The 20,217-nt window shown below is 39.6% G+C and overlaps 1 protein-coding gene across 5 annotated transcripts in view; it reads left to right on the top strand.

Annotated features, from left to right (window-relative positions):
* The first annotated feature begins 1,481 nt into the window (after window positions 1-1,481).
* LOC138937150 (protein apterous-like) overlaps window positions 1,482-20,217 on the top strand; it is a 40,035-nt gene continuing 21,299 nt past the window's right edge. Inside the window, exons 1-3 of one of the 5 annotated variants that reach the window (XM_070303120.1) lie at window positions 1,482-2,277; window positions 12,824-13,100; window positions 13,303-13,687. In XM_070303120.1, coding sequence (XP_070159221.1) covers window positions 2,230-2,277; window positions 12,824-13,100; window positions 13,303-13,687 — 710 coding nt within the window. In that variant the 5' untranslated portion in view covers window positions 1,482-2,229. Of the gene's footprint in view, window positions 2,278-2,857; window positions 3,023-4,923; window positions 5,003-12,820; window positions 13,101-13,302; window positions 13,688-20,217 lie in introns of those variants that run through there. The other 4 variants (XM_070303119.1, XM_070303123.1, XM_070303121.1 and 1 more) reach the window with 4 other exon arrangements.

Below are 20,217 nucleotides of genomic sequence, written 5' to 3'. Positions count from 1 at the left end.
ATAGAATTTGAATACGTCAAGCGACAAGGATCATTGGGAGTTACCAGGAGTACGTGAACACTGTCGGTGTCTGCATTTCATTAATGAGTTTCCATTGTAAATACTCGATTTAATCGCGCCGTATAAGACAAGTATGCGAATGCGCAATGATGATAGGGCGAATCAAATAAGCGCGGCGCAAAGCGCCGTTTTCGCAAATTCCATCATCGGGGGACATGCCGGGCGCATCGCCAGGAATTTCTGATCGGAGCGACGGTTTCCGTCTACGTCGTGACGAAACCGGTTTCTCTTTATGACGGGATATCGGACGGTCGCCTTACGGTCTCTCAGTCGGTTCGGATACCGTCCTCATCGTCCTCTTCTTCCTCCACCTTCATATCGTTTTTGGGGAAAACACAACAGTGGCGAAGGGATGAAGGGATTACAGAGCTGAAACAGAGAAAGATAAAAATCGCCGTCTTTTTTACTGTATCTTTTTTCAAAAGTGCGAGGAATTTTGTTTGAAAAGCTTAAAAAAGTTGTTATACTAGATTATGTGTGAATGATCGTAATTGTAACGCCAAAGAAGAGTAAGCTCGTTACATTATACTTTATTGCGCTTATACTTTATTATTGACAAGATTTTTTAAGTTGTATATTGTAAACAGAAAGCATAATAGTTAATTATTGCGGATTAACAATACTTTTGATACCATCATTATATCTTACATTTTATATACTTGAATATATACAATAATTCCGTTCTTCATATTTTTTTAAAATTTAGAACAAAATATATTTATAGAAGAAATACCGGGGAGGGAGGATATAAAAGAGATACGATATATACATATTTGTAAGTCTCGAAAATTTTATTTCATTTTCAAATTGGGAGTCTACCCATACAGCACAGAACATTGCAGCAACATTGCAACAATATTGCAACATTGTAGCAACATTGCTGCAATGTTGCAATGTTGCTGCAATATTGCTGCAATGTTCTGTGCTGTATGGGTAGTGTTATGGAATTTTTTGTATAACTTAATTCGCAAGAAATTTGTGAGAAATATCAGCAATTTTATCTCTGAAACTTGCCTAATCATAAATGTCACATTTAAAAAAAAAAAAAAGGATTTTTCTTTTTGTTGAGGAAGAGGAAATAGTATTCCCTTGCGTAAAATTTATAATTACTCCAGAGGTTACGACAATGCGAGACGCAGCGGCGTCGGCTTCTCTTTCTCCGCCGTTCTTCTCTCATTTTGCCCACTCTCCGGCAAACCCGTTCGTCGAGAGTGAACAACGCAACTTCATCACTGTACAAGCAAGTTTGCGAATGGGCTGGATCAACGTATCGTCCAACGAATGGGGTGCCGTGGGTGTGACTTAGTTGCGACCCTAGACCCACTGCATCTCATGATGTTGCCAGGTTGATGTTGGCTCTATCGCCAGACGGCGCTGCCTCGAACATACTCGGGACTGGGGAAGCCAGGTCTGGTCGGCATCCTCACTCCGTATCGCGGCTCCGACTCGTCGGAATCGTCCGCATTCACCTTGGTGGCGCAGCCGAGTTGGTCCCTCGCCTGGCGCTCCGTTTCGCTGTCGCGTCTCATCGCGGAGCACATGGACCCGGGAGATCATCCCTGCGCAGACTGTACGTTCCTCCGAGTGTGAACAGTTGAGGGTGTGGGGGTGATCGATCCTCCGTCAATCATTGTACGACTCGCGGTGTGATCGATAATATTGTTTTAGTGCGGGTATTCGGTGTTTCTCGATCATTGTCGAACATCGCAGTGCGCCGGGGCGATATGGACCGCGAATCACGGATCTCTGGACTGTCGACGACGCCGATGACAATAGTTGGACCTCAGTGCTGATTTGTGAAGTGACATGGGTGTTACTCGCGTATGATAATAATTTGGGAAGACACTGTAGTCGATTTGATGAAGGACGAGATGCACACGTAAGGGCTCCTCCCTCGACTATCCTCGAAGTTTCACGGAGGAATTTACACTTCTCCTTTCTTTTAGTGTGATATCGGGAGTGTCGCGAGAGGAGTAACGGCAGAAAGAAAGAGAGAGGAAAGAGAGGACGAGGGTGAACGCGCAGTAGAGGTGGAAGGAAGAGAGAACCCGAGCCACAGCGGACGCCATCTCCGCGTTATCGGCAAGCGGATCCCTCGGGACTCCCCCCCGAGCAACATCGGTGTCGCGCACCCTCGGCGGGAACTACCCCGCGACAGCGGCCACCCTGATGGGAGTGTATGAGGAGCGCGCCCCTCCTACCACCGGCATGCACTGGGTGAGTGTCATCCCTGTGTCCGTGTTGCCCATTGGTCGTTTCGTGCCAGCTGGTCTTCCATTCCGTCAGAGTGGAAGAACTCCTCGCCCGGATTGCGAGTCGGCGATAGCATCTCCGCAAACATTCCTCCCTATCGAATTCAAGATGGTGAATGTAGGGCTGTGTACCATTTCGCGAGTACGAATGAATATTGCAAAGAGAGCTTATGATTTCTCCGTCAATTGTTTTCAAGATTCGATTCGTGGATCGCGTGACGGTTCGGATAGGGTCCAATGCTGATGACGCGAGTTGCAAGGACTTGAAATTACAATCAATTTATGAAAATCAGTTCCATCTACTTCGTACAAATTCAAGATACGCGACGGACGGACGCGGAGAGAGCCTTCGAAAGCAGGCTGCGAAACATACCTTGTTTTATAAAATTACACGCTTTTACTTAATAATAACAAGTCACCAGCGTTATGCAGAAATATATTAGTAACAAATTCCAATTTAAAGTCTAAATTTGCTTTTCTCATCCGTTACAATTATAATACTTGAACGATGTGTCGATTTACGAGATCCAGAATAAAGTATTAAATGCAATCGGTAGCTAGTATTCACTAATGTGTAAAAACTCAATAAAAGCGATCGGTAATTATTCGTTAATTGAAAGCAATGTGGGATTACGTGGCAAGGTGTGATAACACAGTCTACCTTGGAGTAACATTAATTTGCTCTTAATCAACCGGCCGGGACCGCCGTCGTAAGTAACGAGTGCCGCTTGTAAACAAATGTAATTGATTGTCTCTTGTCGTCGATTAATTAAACCGGCGCATTAATCACGCGTGCGCCGATGAACGGAGCTGAACGTAAAGTAACATTGCGCTAACGAAAAGTAAGACAACGGTTTCTTCCCCTTTTATACCATTATACGAGCCGTCATTAATTAATCTCCGTTCAGCAAAAATATTTACGTCATTTCGAAAAACTTCAACAATTGTTCGTCTACTTTCTTCGTCGCGTTTTTACGTATGATTCTTATTATGTATTTCACATTTTATCGTTCCGGCCCTTTTCAAACAATTACTTGTAAAATTTTATATAAAAATAACTTTGTTTCTATTTCGTAAATGTTTGAAAAATGATACAGAGATGATAAATATGTGCATGAAAGCTTTTTATTTTGTCGAGAATCTGCAGCTTCCATTTTGACTTGAGAAGACGGAAGTATTGTATATATATATATTAGTATAGAGATATCACAGTATCAAATTTTGCGTAAACTAGATATGTTCCCAATGCTTTGTCTCTCCCTTTCTCTCTCTCTCTCTCTCTTTTTTTCTCTGTCTGTCTCTCCCTTCTTTCAAAAAGTTTCTGTCACATAACACATGAATTAATTTATTTATATTAAAGTGACACAAAAAATTAAGGTATTGAATAGAGAATTAATTTGGTTTTAAATGGATGATGCATTTTCATTGATTATTTTAATCGCGATAAACATAAGAAATCCGTAAGGACTATTTTTGAACTTACATGTAACAGAGGGTCATTACTCCCGGTATTTTACTTTAAAACAATTTTTTTTTAAATATAAATTAAGTAAAAATATATACAATATATTGTGGACCCATAACATTACAATTAGAGCTTTTATTAAGCTTGCAATAAGTACTGTGTACACCAGACAGAGTTAAATATATGTTTTTATGCGTTCATCGAATATTCCTTAGATGCTATCCACAAAACTTTGCCGCGAGAAAATATCCGTTTAATCCGCAGTGTCGTGACTGTCCGTTTTGGAAAAATACATAGGGAGTATCAGCTATATCGTATTCGATTTGGCGTCAATTAGTCTCACAGCACGCGCACTTTGTTGCGAGCTCTTTCAAACGCGAAATGCTCGCTAGAGAGAAAAAGAGAGGGAAGACGATTCGTTGTAGCTTCGATGAGATAAGGCCATCTTGCTGCGAATATGTGTCTGGCCGCGATAGCGCTTGTGACGTGCGTAATTTATTACACGCCGAGATTATATCCGCCGCCGTCCGTCGCCGGCAGTCATCGTCGCCAGCTGAACGTTCGATGTTTAACATTGCACTCGAGGCCCCAACCTGGTCGGTTTCATCGCTGCACTTGTTGTTGACGTTATCACTTGTCCGTTATTTCAGAAATGGATATACAGGGCATCGGAAAGAGAAATACGTTCGGCGGAATTCAAACGCGATCAATCGAAGAAATAAAGAAGATGCTTGTAAAGCCTTACGTACATCGTGAAAAATTTTTTAAAAATTCAAACACGTCTTTGTCTGAATTTTCAGATCTGGGTATGTGAAAAAGATTTCACAGACAATCTGTCTTAATTATCAGAATCGTTTTTCCGAAAGTTCAGAAGAGTTTGTCTGAAAATTGAAGTGTGTCTGAAAATTCAGACAGTGTATCTGAAGTTTCGGTCAATTTTTTTTACGGTTGAAAAACGTGTTGAAAAACGTAGTCTTTATAAATGCGATGTGTGTGAATTATACGTGCGTATATGATAAATATCAAAGCGACACTTGTCAATATTAATACATCTCATTTGACAGACTTTTTGAATTCTGAACACGATGTAATATAATTTCACAATAATTGCGCATGCATATATTTTCAAAAAAGAAAAAAACGATTTTTCGATGAAAACGCGCACGAATAAGTATGAAAAACGGGAAAGCACGATGAAGCGGTAGATGGCGTCGTCGCGATGAAGGTAAGGAAGAAGATCTTGCACTAGTTATTTGTAATTAATTGCAGATATTAGAGAGAAGATAAACTGGAATGAAATATCATTCGTTTAAATAATTTGATAATCATAAAGATATGCGACGTTGAAAATTAATAGCGCATTAAGTTTCGAGATGTAGATGAATGATAAATCCATGATTTGAAACTGTGTGTATCTTAGAAGAAAATTAATTTTCTTGTAGAAAATCCAATCAGGCGCGCCCGTTAAAGAATTTGAAGTGTTAAAAATTAATAAAACAGTTTTGCAGTCACACGCGAGGGATTTAATGTGATTATCGCGCAGTTGTTGCTCGATTGCCGATTGTCATGTGTCCTGTCACGCATCGCACTTAATTTACCTCGATCAGGGGCAAGCCAGATTTTAGGTGCCACGAAATGTTCGCGTGCCGGAATCATTTAGCATGCAAGCGCGCATTGAATGGCGTCGATGAGCCGCACGCAAATCTGCTTTTATTGTGAGCGCGGCCATTTAAATTTAACGGGATTTTAAATATGTGTAAGGTATAATCGTGCCCGAAATAACAAAGTTCTTAAATTTATCTCTAAACTTGCATCTCTTTTCACGTATTTTAGGCACCTTTTTACGATATTTTGACACAAACCATCTTTTTCATTCTAACGCGAATCTTCTCTCCAAAAAGACATAATAAAATGGCATTCTTCTTGATCTCCGTGTTCATAGAAATGTTAATATTTTGCAACGAGCAAATTCTTTGTATGAAAGAAAAAAAAAATTTAACCTTAACTGCCAAAAAGATTTTTTTCATGAATCCGAAATTTAATACGAGGCTTTCTAGAAGTTCACTCGTTATCGCGGGAACAAAACGCACTTCTTTCATACATATACCATTGAGAGCTTAATATATAAGCGTATGATATATAAGCATCCCCATATATAATTGGCCCGACGATTTTTTCGCGGAATGCGAGAAACAGGATGATGCCCATCCGAAGGGGGACCGCTAATCTCCCGGGGTCAGGTCGCGATTCTTGGCCTCCTCGGTATGCGACACTCGCCGCTTCCAGCGTGTCAACTGAACTTCGTTTATCGGGGTGATCGAAAAGGGAGGATAAGAGGGAGGGAGGGAGGAAGAAAAAGAGGCGTATTTGAACTTCGAGGCTGTGGTAACGATTATTTTTTAGACGCTTCACTGTTCGTTCCGCGCGGCCGCAATGAACTTTGAAAACACAATCGTGATTTATGCATACATCGCTTCCGTTCGTGATTTAAGTAGCACGTTCGCGTAGCTATTTTTATCGATTATAAATGAGGATGAGGAACAGATAAAGAACGACGACCATTAAATCTAAGGTGAGCAAATAAAAAATATAAATCATTTGGTTTTTTTTTTTTTTTTTTTTTCAAAAATATAACGCGTATTAAATTATTCATACTATTATTCATACAATTATTCATACATAATTATTCATAGAGGAATAGAGAGACAGAGAAAAAAAAGAGATATTTTAGTGTACTGAACAATGTTACATATAAAGAGAAAATATCAACATGAGAAATGTACTTCGACGTTAATGTATAGGTCGCTTGATAAATGAACAATCTGTTGGAATATTTTATGAATGATATTGGCAAACGCGTATGTGAAATTCAGCTTGTGTGCTGTACCATCGATACATTCTTCAGGAAGCAGTCTAATAATACCTTCTAAGCGGAGCGCGAATCAACGATCCGGCTAATTTGCTGCGTCGTTCAGACGTCACTATTGTAAAGAGACAACGTTTCGGCTTAAGAAATAGTATCAAAGGAGGCATCTTGCGATAGCCGCAGTCGATGTATCCGCCGAAAATCGTGGGTATAAATTGAGCTCTCGCAGAGTTAAATCATGGTACTTATTATTTAATCTGTCAAACATTTAGTATATTACTATTCATATCATTCTAAGTCTGCAACAGATCAAGATTTCTAATCTATAAAAAATCTCACTTTTACCATAATTTGCGAGTTTTAAATACTGATTCGAAAATAAGAGACTGTCAATAGAATGCAAGAATCATTATAGCCAGCATGACTTATTCAGGATCTTTTGGAAGGATACGCCTTTGCTACCGCGCCGAAAATTATTTATGACGTAACTTACAATCAATAATATCTCCGATCGACAGGATGTCCATTCAAATCTTGTAAAAAAATTCCCTGATCTTTCAGGTATTTTTGTTAAAAATTCCAGGTAAAGAAGATATTTTAAAGATTTTTTTCGTGCAATTTCCTAAAATAAGTTTTTTGGTTGTACGCGTTTTCTGATATTTTTCACTCATACAAAGGAAAAACATAAAGCCACTTAATTTTCATGTGTTAAATTTACAAATGTACTGAAAAAGAACTAAATAGCTTTTGTTAAGATAATAATTTTAACTTGACATTTTCATTTTTAATCATTAAATATTAAAGTAAAAAATATATGCTGCATATTCAATATTTTGTTAAAGCTATTGAATATATAAATATAGATAAAGATAAGAGTAACAAAAATTTTACCGATCGTTAATTGAAAAAATAAAGCTAGTTGCTGAAAAAAAAATTTTTAGTTACCAAGAATAACGAGATTTTGTGAAGAAGTCAATGTACCCGGTTTTGTCCTACCGGTAGGGTCAAACCGGGTATCCATTTGAAAATATGCAAAACATCATGTAATTACAAAATCTAGATTTATTTTAATCAAAATACAATATAAAGATGTATTCTATTGACAAAAATCACAAATAAAAATATCCTCTTGTTTGTGTGTGTGTGTGTGTGTGTGTGTATGACATTGCTGCAGGACTTCCTTATTTAACTTTAAACTTTAGTGGTCTCCATAGGCTTTTTTTTACTGATTTCTTTTTCTAAGCGTTAGTTTTTGTTTTCAACTGCTTTTTGTAGAGACACAAAGTCAGGATAACAATTCTTCCTCTTTTCATTATATGACATGTGTAAGTACCCGGTTTTACTCCACCACAAGGAAAGTAACAAATATGATAGTTATTTATTTCGGCGTACAAAGTGCCGAACAAAACTAATATGATATGTATAGAATGCAATGCTGCACTTACCGAAACAGATGCTCTATATAGAAAAATTGCACGATGACTCTTGCCTCGATATCGATCTTGTTGGGGATAAAAATTTTGAACTTCTATCTAAAAAAAAAAAATTTTGTGTGCATAGGACCACTGTTTGTTTTAAAATAATGATGGCGCCAATTTACAGCTAATAATACAAGTTAGCCATAGATAGCAGCATTTATTACGAAAAAACAGGGATACCCGGTTTGATCCGCCTATCCGATTTTACCCAACTTTCCCCTATGTCTATAATATATTTTAAACACATAATTCACAATTTGGCTTATCGGCGGATTGCCTACTTCTTACAGAACGAGAGCAAGATTATTAAAAAGAAAACTTTTTTTTTAATTCTTTGAGTCCTAATAGAATTTCACGAGAATTCCCTGATTTCTTCAGGTACAAAAAATTCCCTCAGAATTCCAGGTTTTCCATGTTTTTCTAGGGAGTAGATATCCTGGATTAAAAAAGAGAAAGAGATCGTGCGGTGATCTTGCGACATGAAATGTATGTTTGACGGCATAGTAGCGCGTCTATTCAATATTTCTGGTCAGCCCAACCGATTGGCAGCCCGCAATGGCGACGCGGAGAAGTGCAGATAGCCGAGCAACTTATCGGGTCTCCACGATGTTAAGCGTCGCCCACGCATGTTTTGAGAGAAAGAGAAAGAGAGACAGAGACAGACAGAGACAGAGACAGAGACAGAGAGAGAGAGAGAAATCGCTGCCGACGCAATGGACGAGGCTGTTTGTTGTTATCGCTATCGTTGGCCGAGCAAGAGAAGCTGATACCAGTACACGTGCCACTCTTTGCCTGCGTAAGCCACCGAGGGCTACCAAACAGCATAAGAAACATCACCCGCTCCTAGTTTTACGAATTTTCTGAGGAACGGTTACAGATTTTTGTCTCAACAAGGTCCCGCCCACGATATCATTTTCTTTCGCTTTATTTAAAAAAATCTCTTATCTTATGAGGGAGAAACATTAATATCTTCTCTATTCGCTCTAAAAAAGCAGAACGCTTGGCGACTACTGGACTTGTCTTAATCATAAAAGAGTTTTATACTAAAAAGGACATCATTACTTATGAAATAGTATATTTAGATTTGCGTTAATCTCTTCGAGAGTTCCACCAACGCCAACGACATTGCTGCGCCATTGATATCGAGGACGACGAGCTATCCCGATAACTTTTTATTCGTCGTCGTTGTCGATGCCTAAAGAAATTTCGCTTACTTCACAGCCATAGCCAGCCGGCTGAGCTTCTTCATCGACCTCGCGCGCTGAAAAAAAAGAGCCAAGTTACAATTTACTGCGATAACGTGCTGTATCTCGGTAGGTCGTGACGTAAGGTTATCGTGCGCATGCTTTTCCGTAGTTGGATCGCATTCGGTCTTGGATTTTCAAACAAATTATCATTTGTGACCGGCGCGACGGCTTCATTTTTCAAGCTCGCCGCGCTGCGCAATGTTTGTTAACATTGTCAATTCTACATTGTCCATTCTCTCTTTGTTTAATACCAGATCTGCTAGTGAGAAGAACTTGAACAAACCCATACAGCACTAAAGCTTGCAACAACATTGCTGCAATATTGCAATATTGCATATTGTAGTTTAATGTTGCAGAAATATTACAAAGACATTATTTTATAATATAACTTTAGTAATGTTACAGCAACATTCCAAAAATATTCCAAAGAAAGTATTCGATAATCGCTAGTTCATTCGTTTACCGCTACGCGGCGCATATTGCGCTATCTATTTCGCATTTAATTTTTAGTCACGATGATTATATAAAGTTTACAAAGAGAGGCTAATAAGATTAAAGATATAATAACTATTTTTATTAGTTTAAGTTGTATGATATAATCCCAACACAGGGAACTCAGACATTGGACTAAGAATTCTTTTAATAGTTTCCATTCTTATATAAAATCAAAAATTTGATAATAATTTTTGATTTTATATAAGAATGGACAAACGTGCAAAAGATACTTCAGATTTTAATTAATAAATTTTGAGATTATATGAAGACAAGAGAGATGTGAAAAAACTTGTTGTAAATCCACTACAATCTTTTGGCATATCTGAATATTTTGGATAGAGATTGTGAATTTACAAAATTGCAAATTGAGTTTTTTCTTATTTCTCTTAGATATTCTCTGTCACTGAAGGAAGTCGAATGTGTACCGAAAAATTTACAATTTATAATTTCGTTATTATTATAATACAGAAAATCTATATACACACTAAATCCTGATTCTTATATGCCTAATTTCTTATTAATTTTTTCATATGTTAAAGATATTATGTCGATAAATATACAAATATACATGTTTCGTATAAAATTATGTTTTTGTAATGAAACAAATATAAATCCAACAAATAAATATATTAAATTTAAAGAAACCTTTTTCTCTATGCATCCGTGTTGAATGCGCGCATTATTATTTTTCATATTTTCTTTTTCATTATATAAAAATTTTAGCTCCGATAAAAGATCTCTTTTTCCCTGGTTGCTTTCTCAACATTTCTCAATTATCGCGATCGCATTCAGGTCGCGAATGTACATGAAAAAAGGCAACAAGCAGATTCACGCGCAGGTAAGAGACGTAGGATATCGAGAGTTTCTGCAAGAGTCTGTCAGCTGAGCCACATTTCTGGCGACATTCTACTCGTTTTCCGTCTCGGCATCTCGCGACCGCGGATTCCACATACGCGTTATTTACTCCGCGATTTTGCGAAAATGAGAGGAGAAAAGAGAGAGAGAGAGAGAGAGAGAGAGAGAGAGAGAGAAAGAGAGATGGAGAAAAAAAGGGGAAGGCAAGCGTATACACTCTTGTGTAAGCTTCGCCGCCAGTGAAAGTCGCTTTACAGTCCGCAAGAGAACTCGTTGCCGGACCGCTCTCCGGATGGATAAGGATCTTGAGGATCGATCGCGCACGCTCGCCGCTCTCGTGAAAAATTTATCGGCCGATCATATCGGCTGTCCTTTCGCATATTGTCATGTCGAGAATCGCGATCAATTTTACATATGGGGATTCGCGAAAATCTATCACGTAATCGTTATCTTCCCCCAGAATTATAAGACAAGATTTGCAAATAATTCAGCGATCCATTACCAATAGTATCATAACGTCGGGAATTAGTCACACGTTGGCAATTTTAGAATTCTCCGCAAAAATTACGATCTCCGATTCGCGAATAATTCGCGATGCTTCTCTTAAGCTTTAACGAGCCTATTACCGCACGCGACGGTGGCTCGATGCGATAGGATAGACACACGCTCCGTGGAAGGCGCATTCCTGCAATACCTTTGTTCCGAGGCTTGATCCCCGTTACATAAGGAACAACAACGTAAAGCACGTCGTAAAGATTACGTCGCGCTATGCGAAGCGGAGCTGGGGTAGAATTAGCGATTCCGATCACGTTCCTCGCGGCGGTTAGGATGATACGATCGTTCTACGTCAACTTTACTCCACGTCATATAGCGGATTGTCTCCTTTACGTTTATTAAGTTACGAGTCTGCGATAGGAAAATTGTCTCTGTTCATTATAAGCAAAATTTTCGACGGAAAACGTGTAAAGATCATTGCGGATTTCTGGGAAATTTAAAACTATTTAAAAACTGTGGATAGATTTTTAAAAAGATTCTCTTATAATCGACAACTCTCAAATATTAATAAATCTTTTTTCAAAAAATTGTTTTAAAAATTCCTTTAAAAGCTTTTCTAAACTCTTTCTATTATATATATTTTATCTCTTATATACACAATGTATATCGTGAAAAAAAATTTTTGTTCAATTTTTAAAAAAACTAAAAAAAGAAAAAAGACTTTTACACCGAGGGTGTGCTCGAGAGTTGTTGGTTTTGAAATATTTATGATGCAAGAGAGATATGAAAAATGAAAAGGTACATAGATAAATAAATTGGAAAATATCGAAAGAAAGAGAGAGACGGAGGGAGAGGGGGACGACGAGAGAAGGCAGCTCGTAATTTATTGTCTACGCAACATCGGCGGGTGCATTGAACACTTGAAATACACAGCGGTTGCTCGGATTGGCCGCCTTCGGATACCTTATAGGGTCGGGCACATGCGCGCTGCGCCTTACGACATCCATCAGAGACGACCGGCTACCACCATCGCCGGTGTATTACTCTCTTTCTCTCTTGCACGTTTCTTCCCTCTGGTGACAGCGGCGGTTCCAACCCGTCGTCACTTTGCCGACTTCGTCCGATCGGTCCTCCTCGTTTTCTCTTCGCGTCTCTTTCTCCCGGATCTTTTGTGCCTTCTCTCTTTTCTGTCCCTGCTGGTCCCTTTAATCCTTTTTCACCTTCCTCGTTTTCCTATTTGTCCTGGTATCTTCATCTTGCTTTATTTCTTATCGAATCTTTCTTTTAAACATTTCCTCTCACACATTTTCACTCTCTTGGTAGATTTTATCCTGTTGTTTCATTCGCTCTTCGGACTTACAATTAGCGGTATTTTTTTTAGTTTAATCTATTTTTTTATTGATATTATATTGTATATCGTCATTTCTTAGATCATATGTGTATTTCACATTCACATATAGAAAGAAAATATTACGTAACATAAGAAGTTTAAGTCTGCATCTTGCTCGTATGCACTGACTTCGGCTTTCGTGACGAAGCACGCATGACGAACACGCGCGCCGATTCGATGCGCCAACTAAAAGTGTCGATATGCCGATTTGTTCCAGCAGCCGCCTAGCACGCAGGAGCGTGGCAGCGGCTTGGCTGTGGGGCGCCAAGGGGGACCCGGTAGCGCGGGGGGACCCGGTGCGGTGGACCAGGCGCGAGATCTGAGCCCCTGCCTGCCCGCGTCGATGGGCGATGCCGCGCGACCAACCACTCTACCGTGCAGCCCTCCTGCCGCCCATCATCACGGGCCCCTGCATCAGACCCACTGCGGTACAAACAACAACTGTTACGACAGCTCGACCACCCCTTACGAGTCGCGGGACTACGATTCTCCCGGAGGTATGATTATTTGTTAAAAGGGAAGAAACAAGAGGGAGAGAGAGGGGAAGAAGATATCCTATGATTTAATTATACCACATTTTAAGAGAAAAATAGATTTGCAAATTTAACGAAGATTTGCCTTTTAAGTTTTTCATTTCGATCTGAAGTTTTCTGCTAATCCCTACGAGTGGCGTAGTATTATTCCGACATATCGTTACAGCGGGCGGACAAGAATACAGAGGTGGTAACTTTGAGAATGCGAGCGACCTGAGCATGCCGTCGCAGACCGCGCATCACCACCACCATCATCATCACCACCATCATCCCCATCTGCAGACGCAGGAGCAGCAAACCACGACGGAGCACTTGCATGCTGTTCCCAAGCTCGAGCCTCCGCCCACGCCGCCCGCGCAATCCGAGGACGTCCCCGGGGTAGTTTGCGCGGGATGTGGCCTCAGAATATCTGACAGGTTCTATCTTCAGGCGGTTGACAGGCGGTGGCATGCCGCGTGTCTCCAGTGCTCGCACTGTCGTCAGGGTCTCGACGGGGAAATCACGTGCTTCAGCCGTGACGGGAACATCTATTGCAAAAAGGATTATTATCGGTAAGCAAGCATTTAGATTTACAGAATTAACAGTCTTATCTTTGCGATTAGTTCTCTTATTTTGTGATGTAAGATTAGAACAGATTTCAATAACCGAAGCTAATCTTAGAGGCAGGATTGACGCAATCGATTTTTTATGAGATAAAAATGTTGGCCGAGTGTACATAAATCGATCAACATTCGAATACTGAAAGAAGATACCAAATTGCTGCTTCATAATGTTTGATATTTCATTGAAATGCTAGTTGGCGAGCAATCTCATCGACTGCTCGGCAATTTCGTCCTATGTCGTCCTATTTCGACGAGAAGAGGCCGCGGCTTGTTATGAAAACAGTCATAGTGTTCACGCGAGCAAGTCAAGCGCGAAGTAATTTCTGCGATTCCAGGGTCGAGAATCGAAAGAGTTGTTCTGAAAATGCGTCGTGTCTCTTGCGCAACTCGCGTTTCTACGCTCGTCATTTCTTCGCTCGTCGTTTCTTCGCTCGTTATACGAATACCCGCAAATAGCTAAAAATTACGCTCATGCAGCTGCATTATGAAGGATAATGCAAAACGCAATCTTTCGACTGATTTGTTTCGTACAAAGTTGTTTTTATCTGAAAAAGAAATACGCGATGCTAGAGAAATTTTTTTTTTAATTTTCGCAAAATATATATATTAAATATATGTATATATGTGCGTGTGTGTGCGTGTGTGTGTGTGCGCGCGCGCGCGCGTGTGTGTGTATATATATATATACAGTGAGTCTCGACAAGGACTATAAAAATATGCAATCAAAAATAAAAGTTTCAATTTAAAAAATTTAATGTGATCTTGATGTGACCTTAATAATGCCATTCAAGGTCTGATATTCCTATCTTCTTTCCCCCTCGGAACCAAACAACTTTTGTCTTAAAGGTTTCCTTCTAAAACTTACAGGTTTTGAGATATTTGCGTGTATTGATTAAAATGACTCACCCTATATATATATATATAACTTTCAGAAAAACTATCTATATATATATCTATATATATATATATATATATATATGTTTTGTTTTGCCACCTGCTAAGCGTATAATTATATATAACCGGTATTAATTAGTTCTTAATGAATATTATATTTTTACGGAAAAATTGCTAGTGATTGATTGCCGCGAGTTCATAATTCATTCGCTTACGGCTATGCGGCGTACTATTCATTCTATATACTCGTATTTAAGTTTTTGTCATAAAATGTAGATGAAGCGTGCAAAAGGCGACTAATAATAACTATTTACATCAGTTTAATATCTGATATATGAAAATTCAAATATTGAACTGATTTTTATAAAATCGGATAAATGTCCGATCGGACGTAAAGTGTTCGAATAAATGAAACTCATTCATTATTGTCTACTTAAGATAAAATTAGGACTTAACTTCCGTATAAATAAAATTTTTAATTTCACGTATTAAATTATTTAGATTTATCTATATACAGAGTGTCCAGGCGCGCTGTGAAGTGTGCAGCATATGACAGGTGATCCGCGAATTATGGGACATCCTGTATATTACACATTAATATGTTATTATATATTTACACTGTAATTGGTCTTATTTTTGACGTCAAAAAAATGTCAGAAAATGAGATGTTTATTAAACGTCTAAATGAGGCCACTATGATGATGTCTATCTAGGTACGAAAGTCGACCTATCTTAGATGTGTCGAATAGACGTCGACTATACATCTATTCGACTTTACGTCTTTCTCTGGGTAATGTAAAACGAGCCAAGGCCGAATGCAGTTCGTATTGACAGCCGCTCGAGACGCGTTTTATGCAGGGCTGTAACAAAAGGCCGATTGGCGTCGTGTTGGGATCCTGCCGGGCCTCACACAATGTCGACTGTATGTATTATACGTTGTCGTAAGTACGGGCCAGCCTATACGTAGTCTGTTCCGCGGACTAATGATCACGACTCGACCATTTACCTCCGGCGGAGCGTTGATTGTCGATAAGTAAATCACCGTCGATCTACATTCGGGGGAAGAAGAGGATGTGAATATTGCATACGAATCGCATATTCGGCGTCATTCCAAGTGCACTCGATCCCAAGTCAAATGACTTTGTCAGACTAGTTAGCGATTATCGATTCCTCCAGCTGTTTTCATTCTTTGTTCGTTTTTGTCGAGCGTTTGAAAAAATATTTCAAGGTTTTCACATAATAATGAAAAATATTTCTCCTTTTAAATTATTAAGACCGTCTCGTGCGGAGTAATTGCAAATATAAATGATTAAACAGATATAATATTATCTGGTCTAGTCAATTATCTAGTACGCTTCTCGTAATGATGCTACAGAGATGTTGTCGAGATTTTAATTCTCTGCCGTTTATAAATTACGACAGTTGAAGAGAAAGCACCGGACTCCCTGTACATTATATAGATTTAATTTTGGTGTCCGCCATTGCGGCGTCGTCACGCCACGAGCTCATCAATTATGTGGCTTCATCGGTGTCTCCTTAATGTCTTATCGTCTTAAAATCGTCGCGAACGAACATAACTCGGCCGCTCGTTCCGTCGCAATTTCGGGAACTGCCTCTTCCCTTCCTCATACTGCGCCTCACCCAAAATCGCATTAGCCGATCTTAGAGAGGGTGAACCCGAGATCCTGGGATAAGCAGCTGGTTTCGTCGGACGCGTGCTCGTTCGTCGCCGTCGTCGAGAGGCGAGGACGGAAGAAGGACAAGAGTCGCATGCGTGCAGTTTGAGAAACTAAATTAGCCAGCGATCGTCACTTTCAGCGACCCGGTTCGTTAGGTAATCGATGTGATCTTAATAGCGTAATAACGTAAATAAATATATAATAAGTTTTATTTGTGTGAGATAGAGATAGAGATAGAGATAGAGAGAGAGAGAGAGAGAGAGAGAGAGAGAGAGAGAGAGAGAGAGAGAGAGAAGAGGAGGCAAACAAAGAAAGAGTGTGATTTGCGAAAGAGACATTCGACTTGTTGAATTATATAGTTGCTCATCCCTCAAATTTCGTCGACACTAATTTCGTTGGTAATACACTGTAAAAGAATTGACTGAAGCTTTCAGGCAAAATGTCTGCAGCTATTTTGCAGGCACACTGTCGAAATTTTCAGACGGAATGCTGTCTGAATTTTCAGATAAATTTTAATTTTCAGACGAACTTGTCTGTACTTTTGGAAAAACGACTCTGACGATTAAGACAGATTGTCTGAAATTTCTTTCGGACACTCAAATCTGAACATTCAGACAGAAATGTGTCTAAATTCGTGTAAAATTTTTTACAGTGTAATAACGCGATACAATGACAACTCTGACGTTGTACTTTTTCAATTTCGCGCAATTTCGTCTCTCGCATTAGCTTCATTCCATTCTTCGATGTGTACTCGGCAAGACGCTTTCTGTCATCACGATTTCGTACGTTTTCTCATTCGGGTTCGGAGGATACGGGAGTTCTCGCGCGTTCACACGTCGCGCACTCGTGCACGCCAACTCCGCCGTCATATACGATGCCGAGAATGGAATAGCATAGACATCTCGTCACGACACGGTTTTAGCCCAAAGCCTTGTGTTTTATCTCGCCGCTTCGCATATACGCGCTCGTGTGTGTTTGCAACGACTGGTTGTTATTAGTCGAGAATGTCAACTCGTTTCTGCCATAATATCCGTTTGAATATTTCGGAAGAAGGGGGCGATTAATGATTTAGATTATTGTATTAGGTGTACAACTTTGTTTCCGCCGTTTTTTTCCCGAAATTCGAGGCTTTATTGTAAAAAACTGGTTATTGCTTGTTGAGTCACTCCCAATGATCGTGCCAATTCTTTTTGACTTTGACTCGAGTCTTCATTAAGTAATGCCCCAATTCTGCATCTTCGAAAACCTTCTCTCTTCCACCGCTATGCCGGTCTTCGACATGAAAATCGCCGTTCTTGAAGCGTTGAAACCACTCACGACACGTTCTTTCACTAATAGCGGCTTCACCATAAGTATTTGAGAGCATTCGATGAGCCTCAGCCGCACATTTCTTCATATTGAAGCAGAAAATTAAAACCTCCCGCAAATGACGAGAATTTGGCTCGTAAACTGACATTTTCAATCGAGAATAACTTTATAATGCAGACACAAATCGATTAATGTTTCTATGGGGTTATGTTGACAGATGCTCAAGTTTATTGCATGACATCTATGATCTATTTATTTCGACCACTACTGACCGCTAAAGCCATCTATAGGAAAACGGCGGAAGCAAAGTTGTACACCTAATATATGACATTTGTTTATTGAAAATGTCTTTTGAAAACAAACATTTTTTAGAAAGAAGCTTGAAAAAATGTGAAATTTTCGAGAAAAACCTTTCACATTTTAATGATAAACATATAGAGACAGGATCATTGTGCGATCCACTATTTTCAGAGGTTGGCGCCATGCGTGTCGACGGCTTTTGAAAGACTCTTAACGAGTCATTCTTTCCGAGAGAAGAATGCGAATATCGCCGCATATTACATGTCGAAAGTATCTCGTCACCTCGCGTGTTACCTCGGCCCGCCCGGGTGGCTTCGTCGTAAAAATTGCCTACCCGTAAAGAGATTGTTGCACGCCGAGGAAGCAAGAGCTTCCTGAACTCAACTCCGTTTCTTTCTTCCTTCTTCCCTTTTGTTTCTCTTCGCTGCTTCTCTCTGCCTTCTTCCTCTTCTTGCTGTATATTTTTTTTCGAGCGCGCTCCCTCGTCGTGCTTCGATCCGCGTCGCTCGCGAGATGTACATTTGCTGTGTAATCGAGAGCCGTGAATGGCAAAACACAGAGTTGCAAAAATTCGCATATCCAAAGATGTGATAGACACATTAAAATTGAAATACAAAAGGAGAACCATATAATAATTTACAAAAAATATACAAAGTAAAGTTTCGAAAACGCAAAAAAGTTCAAGAGCTTCCGTATCGTAGATTCAAACAGCAAAGTGACATTAAACGATAAGATCTTAATGACGTTTCTAACGTCAATTAAAACATCATTTGACGTCACCTTGCTACTTGGAGAGCAATGCGGGATCAGAAGAACAGACTCGCGATGATTCCGAGTGGCGAGGGATCGAATTTGCCGGAATGTAGATTTATTGCGTTATAAATAGCCGTTCGAGCGATCGTTGCTGCAAAATAAAGTACAGCACTTTCTTCGCCACCGGTTACTTATCGCGGCCGCGTTCGCATCGGCAACCACGCCGGACACGCATAATTTATATCGCGGTGCGAATCTTTATGAATGGAGGGCGCGAAAACTCCGACGAGTCTCTCGATCGGGTTCGCGCTGTGAATGAATTCTTGGAGAGAAATTCGGCGTGTACCTCTTCAGATAACACCTGACATCAATGTCGACTTGCTAACTCTCAATGAGAAAATAATTTCAAAAGAGAAAAATGGACTAAATACAAATCAATTCAGAAGGTTCATGTTTTACGAATAAATTCCAGTTCCTTGCGCTGTATAATAAAAGATACACAAGAATACAATATGTGATCATTATCACGACTGTTATCGAGATTCCAGGAAGTTGAATCCGGATTCTCGAATTCCCATACCTGATCTAATTAAGCTTCCGTTGCACCTCGCGTCGTTTATTGCGCAATGCTAATTTTTCATCTTAACGAATAACAGAAATTATTTGCGATCATTCCTTTGTAGTAGTGGCATAATTATCCTCGCTCAATCATTACTAATTTCACGGGGCACTTAACGTATATAACGCACGCGCGCGGCCAGTACATTTACCTTCTCCCAAATGAGAAAGAAGAGCATCGAGTAGCTGGGAATTCAGACATAGACACCACCGGATCTGAAATGGTATATCTGCTCATTCATTAAACGCATTAAGTGCGATTTATCAGCAATCAAGAGTATAAGACACGCTTCGATTCCCACCTGCATCTATGTAACGCTGGTGTACGAAGCGGAAAGAAGAAAAAAGTGCAAAGGAAAAAAGAACGAAGTGTATAATTGAGGAATCCGCAATTTCTCGAATACTAATTTGAGTAATACGCGTAATTCATTCTTAATTCTTCATCTCCTCATCGTTCTTTCACTTTGTACCTTCTTCGAATTTTCGGATATTTGGGGTGATTATGATAATTACGGCCCCCTATTTGAAAGATTGTTTCTAAAGACAGTTTTGACGAGGAACACGGGGAAAATAGTAAAAAAAATTTCCGACCGATAGTTTTCGAGATATGTCACTTTAAAGTATTGGACATGATAATAAAACTTTATAAAAACGGACCCGACAATGTTGACCCTGACATATGTTGTCAAGATCATGATTCTGAGTAACTTTTCCTTATAACTTAATCGGCGCTCTCTTATAATTTTTGAGATATTTAAAGTTAAAGTTTAATTCGAAACGAAAATGTGGGTTACGTTATATCTTTTGGAAGTGGAGCCCTCCCGTAGGATGGGGGGAGGGAGGGGGCAGAATTCACTGTGTCTACGCATATACTTTACAACGCGAAACGAGGTCCATCCTATAATTGTTGTGTGGGTGGATTGGGTT

Source organism: Polyergus mexicanus, unplaced genomic scaffold (genome assembly GCF_030449975.1).
Source record: "Polyergus mexicanus isolate NDT 795.1 unplaced genomic scaffold, iyPolMexi1.0 SCAF_10, whole genome shotgun sequence".
Lineage (NCBI taxonomy): Eukaryota > Metazoa > Arthropoda > Insecta > Hymenoptera > Formicidae > Polyergus > Polyergus mexicanus.
The sequence above is the reverse complement of the archived record's forward strand: the minus strand, read 5'-3'. Positions and strand labels throughout refer to the sequence as shown.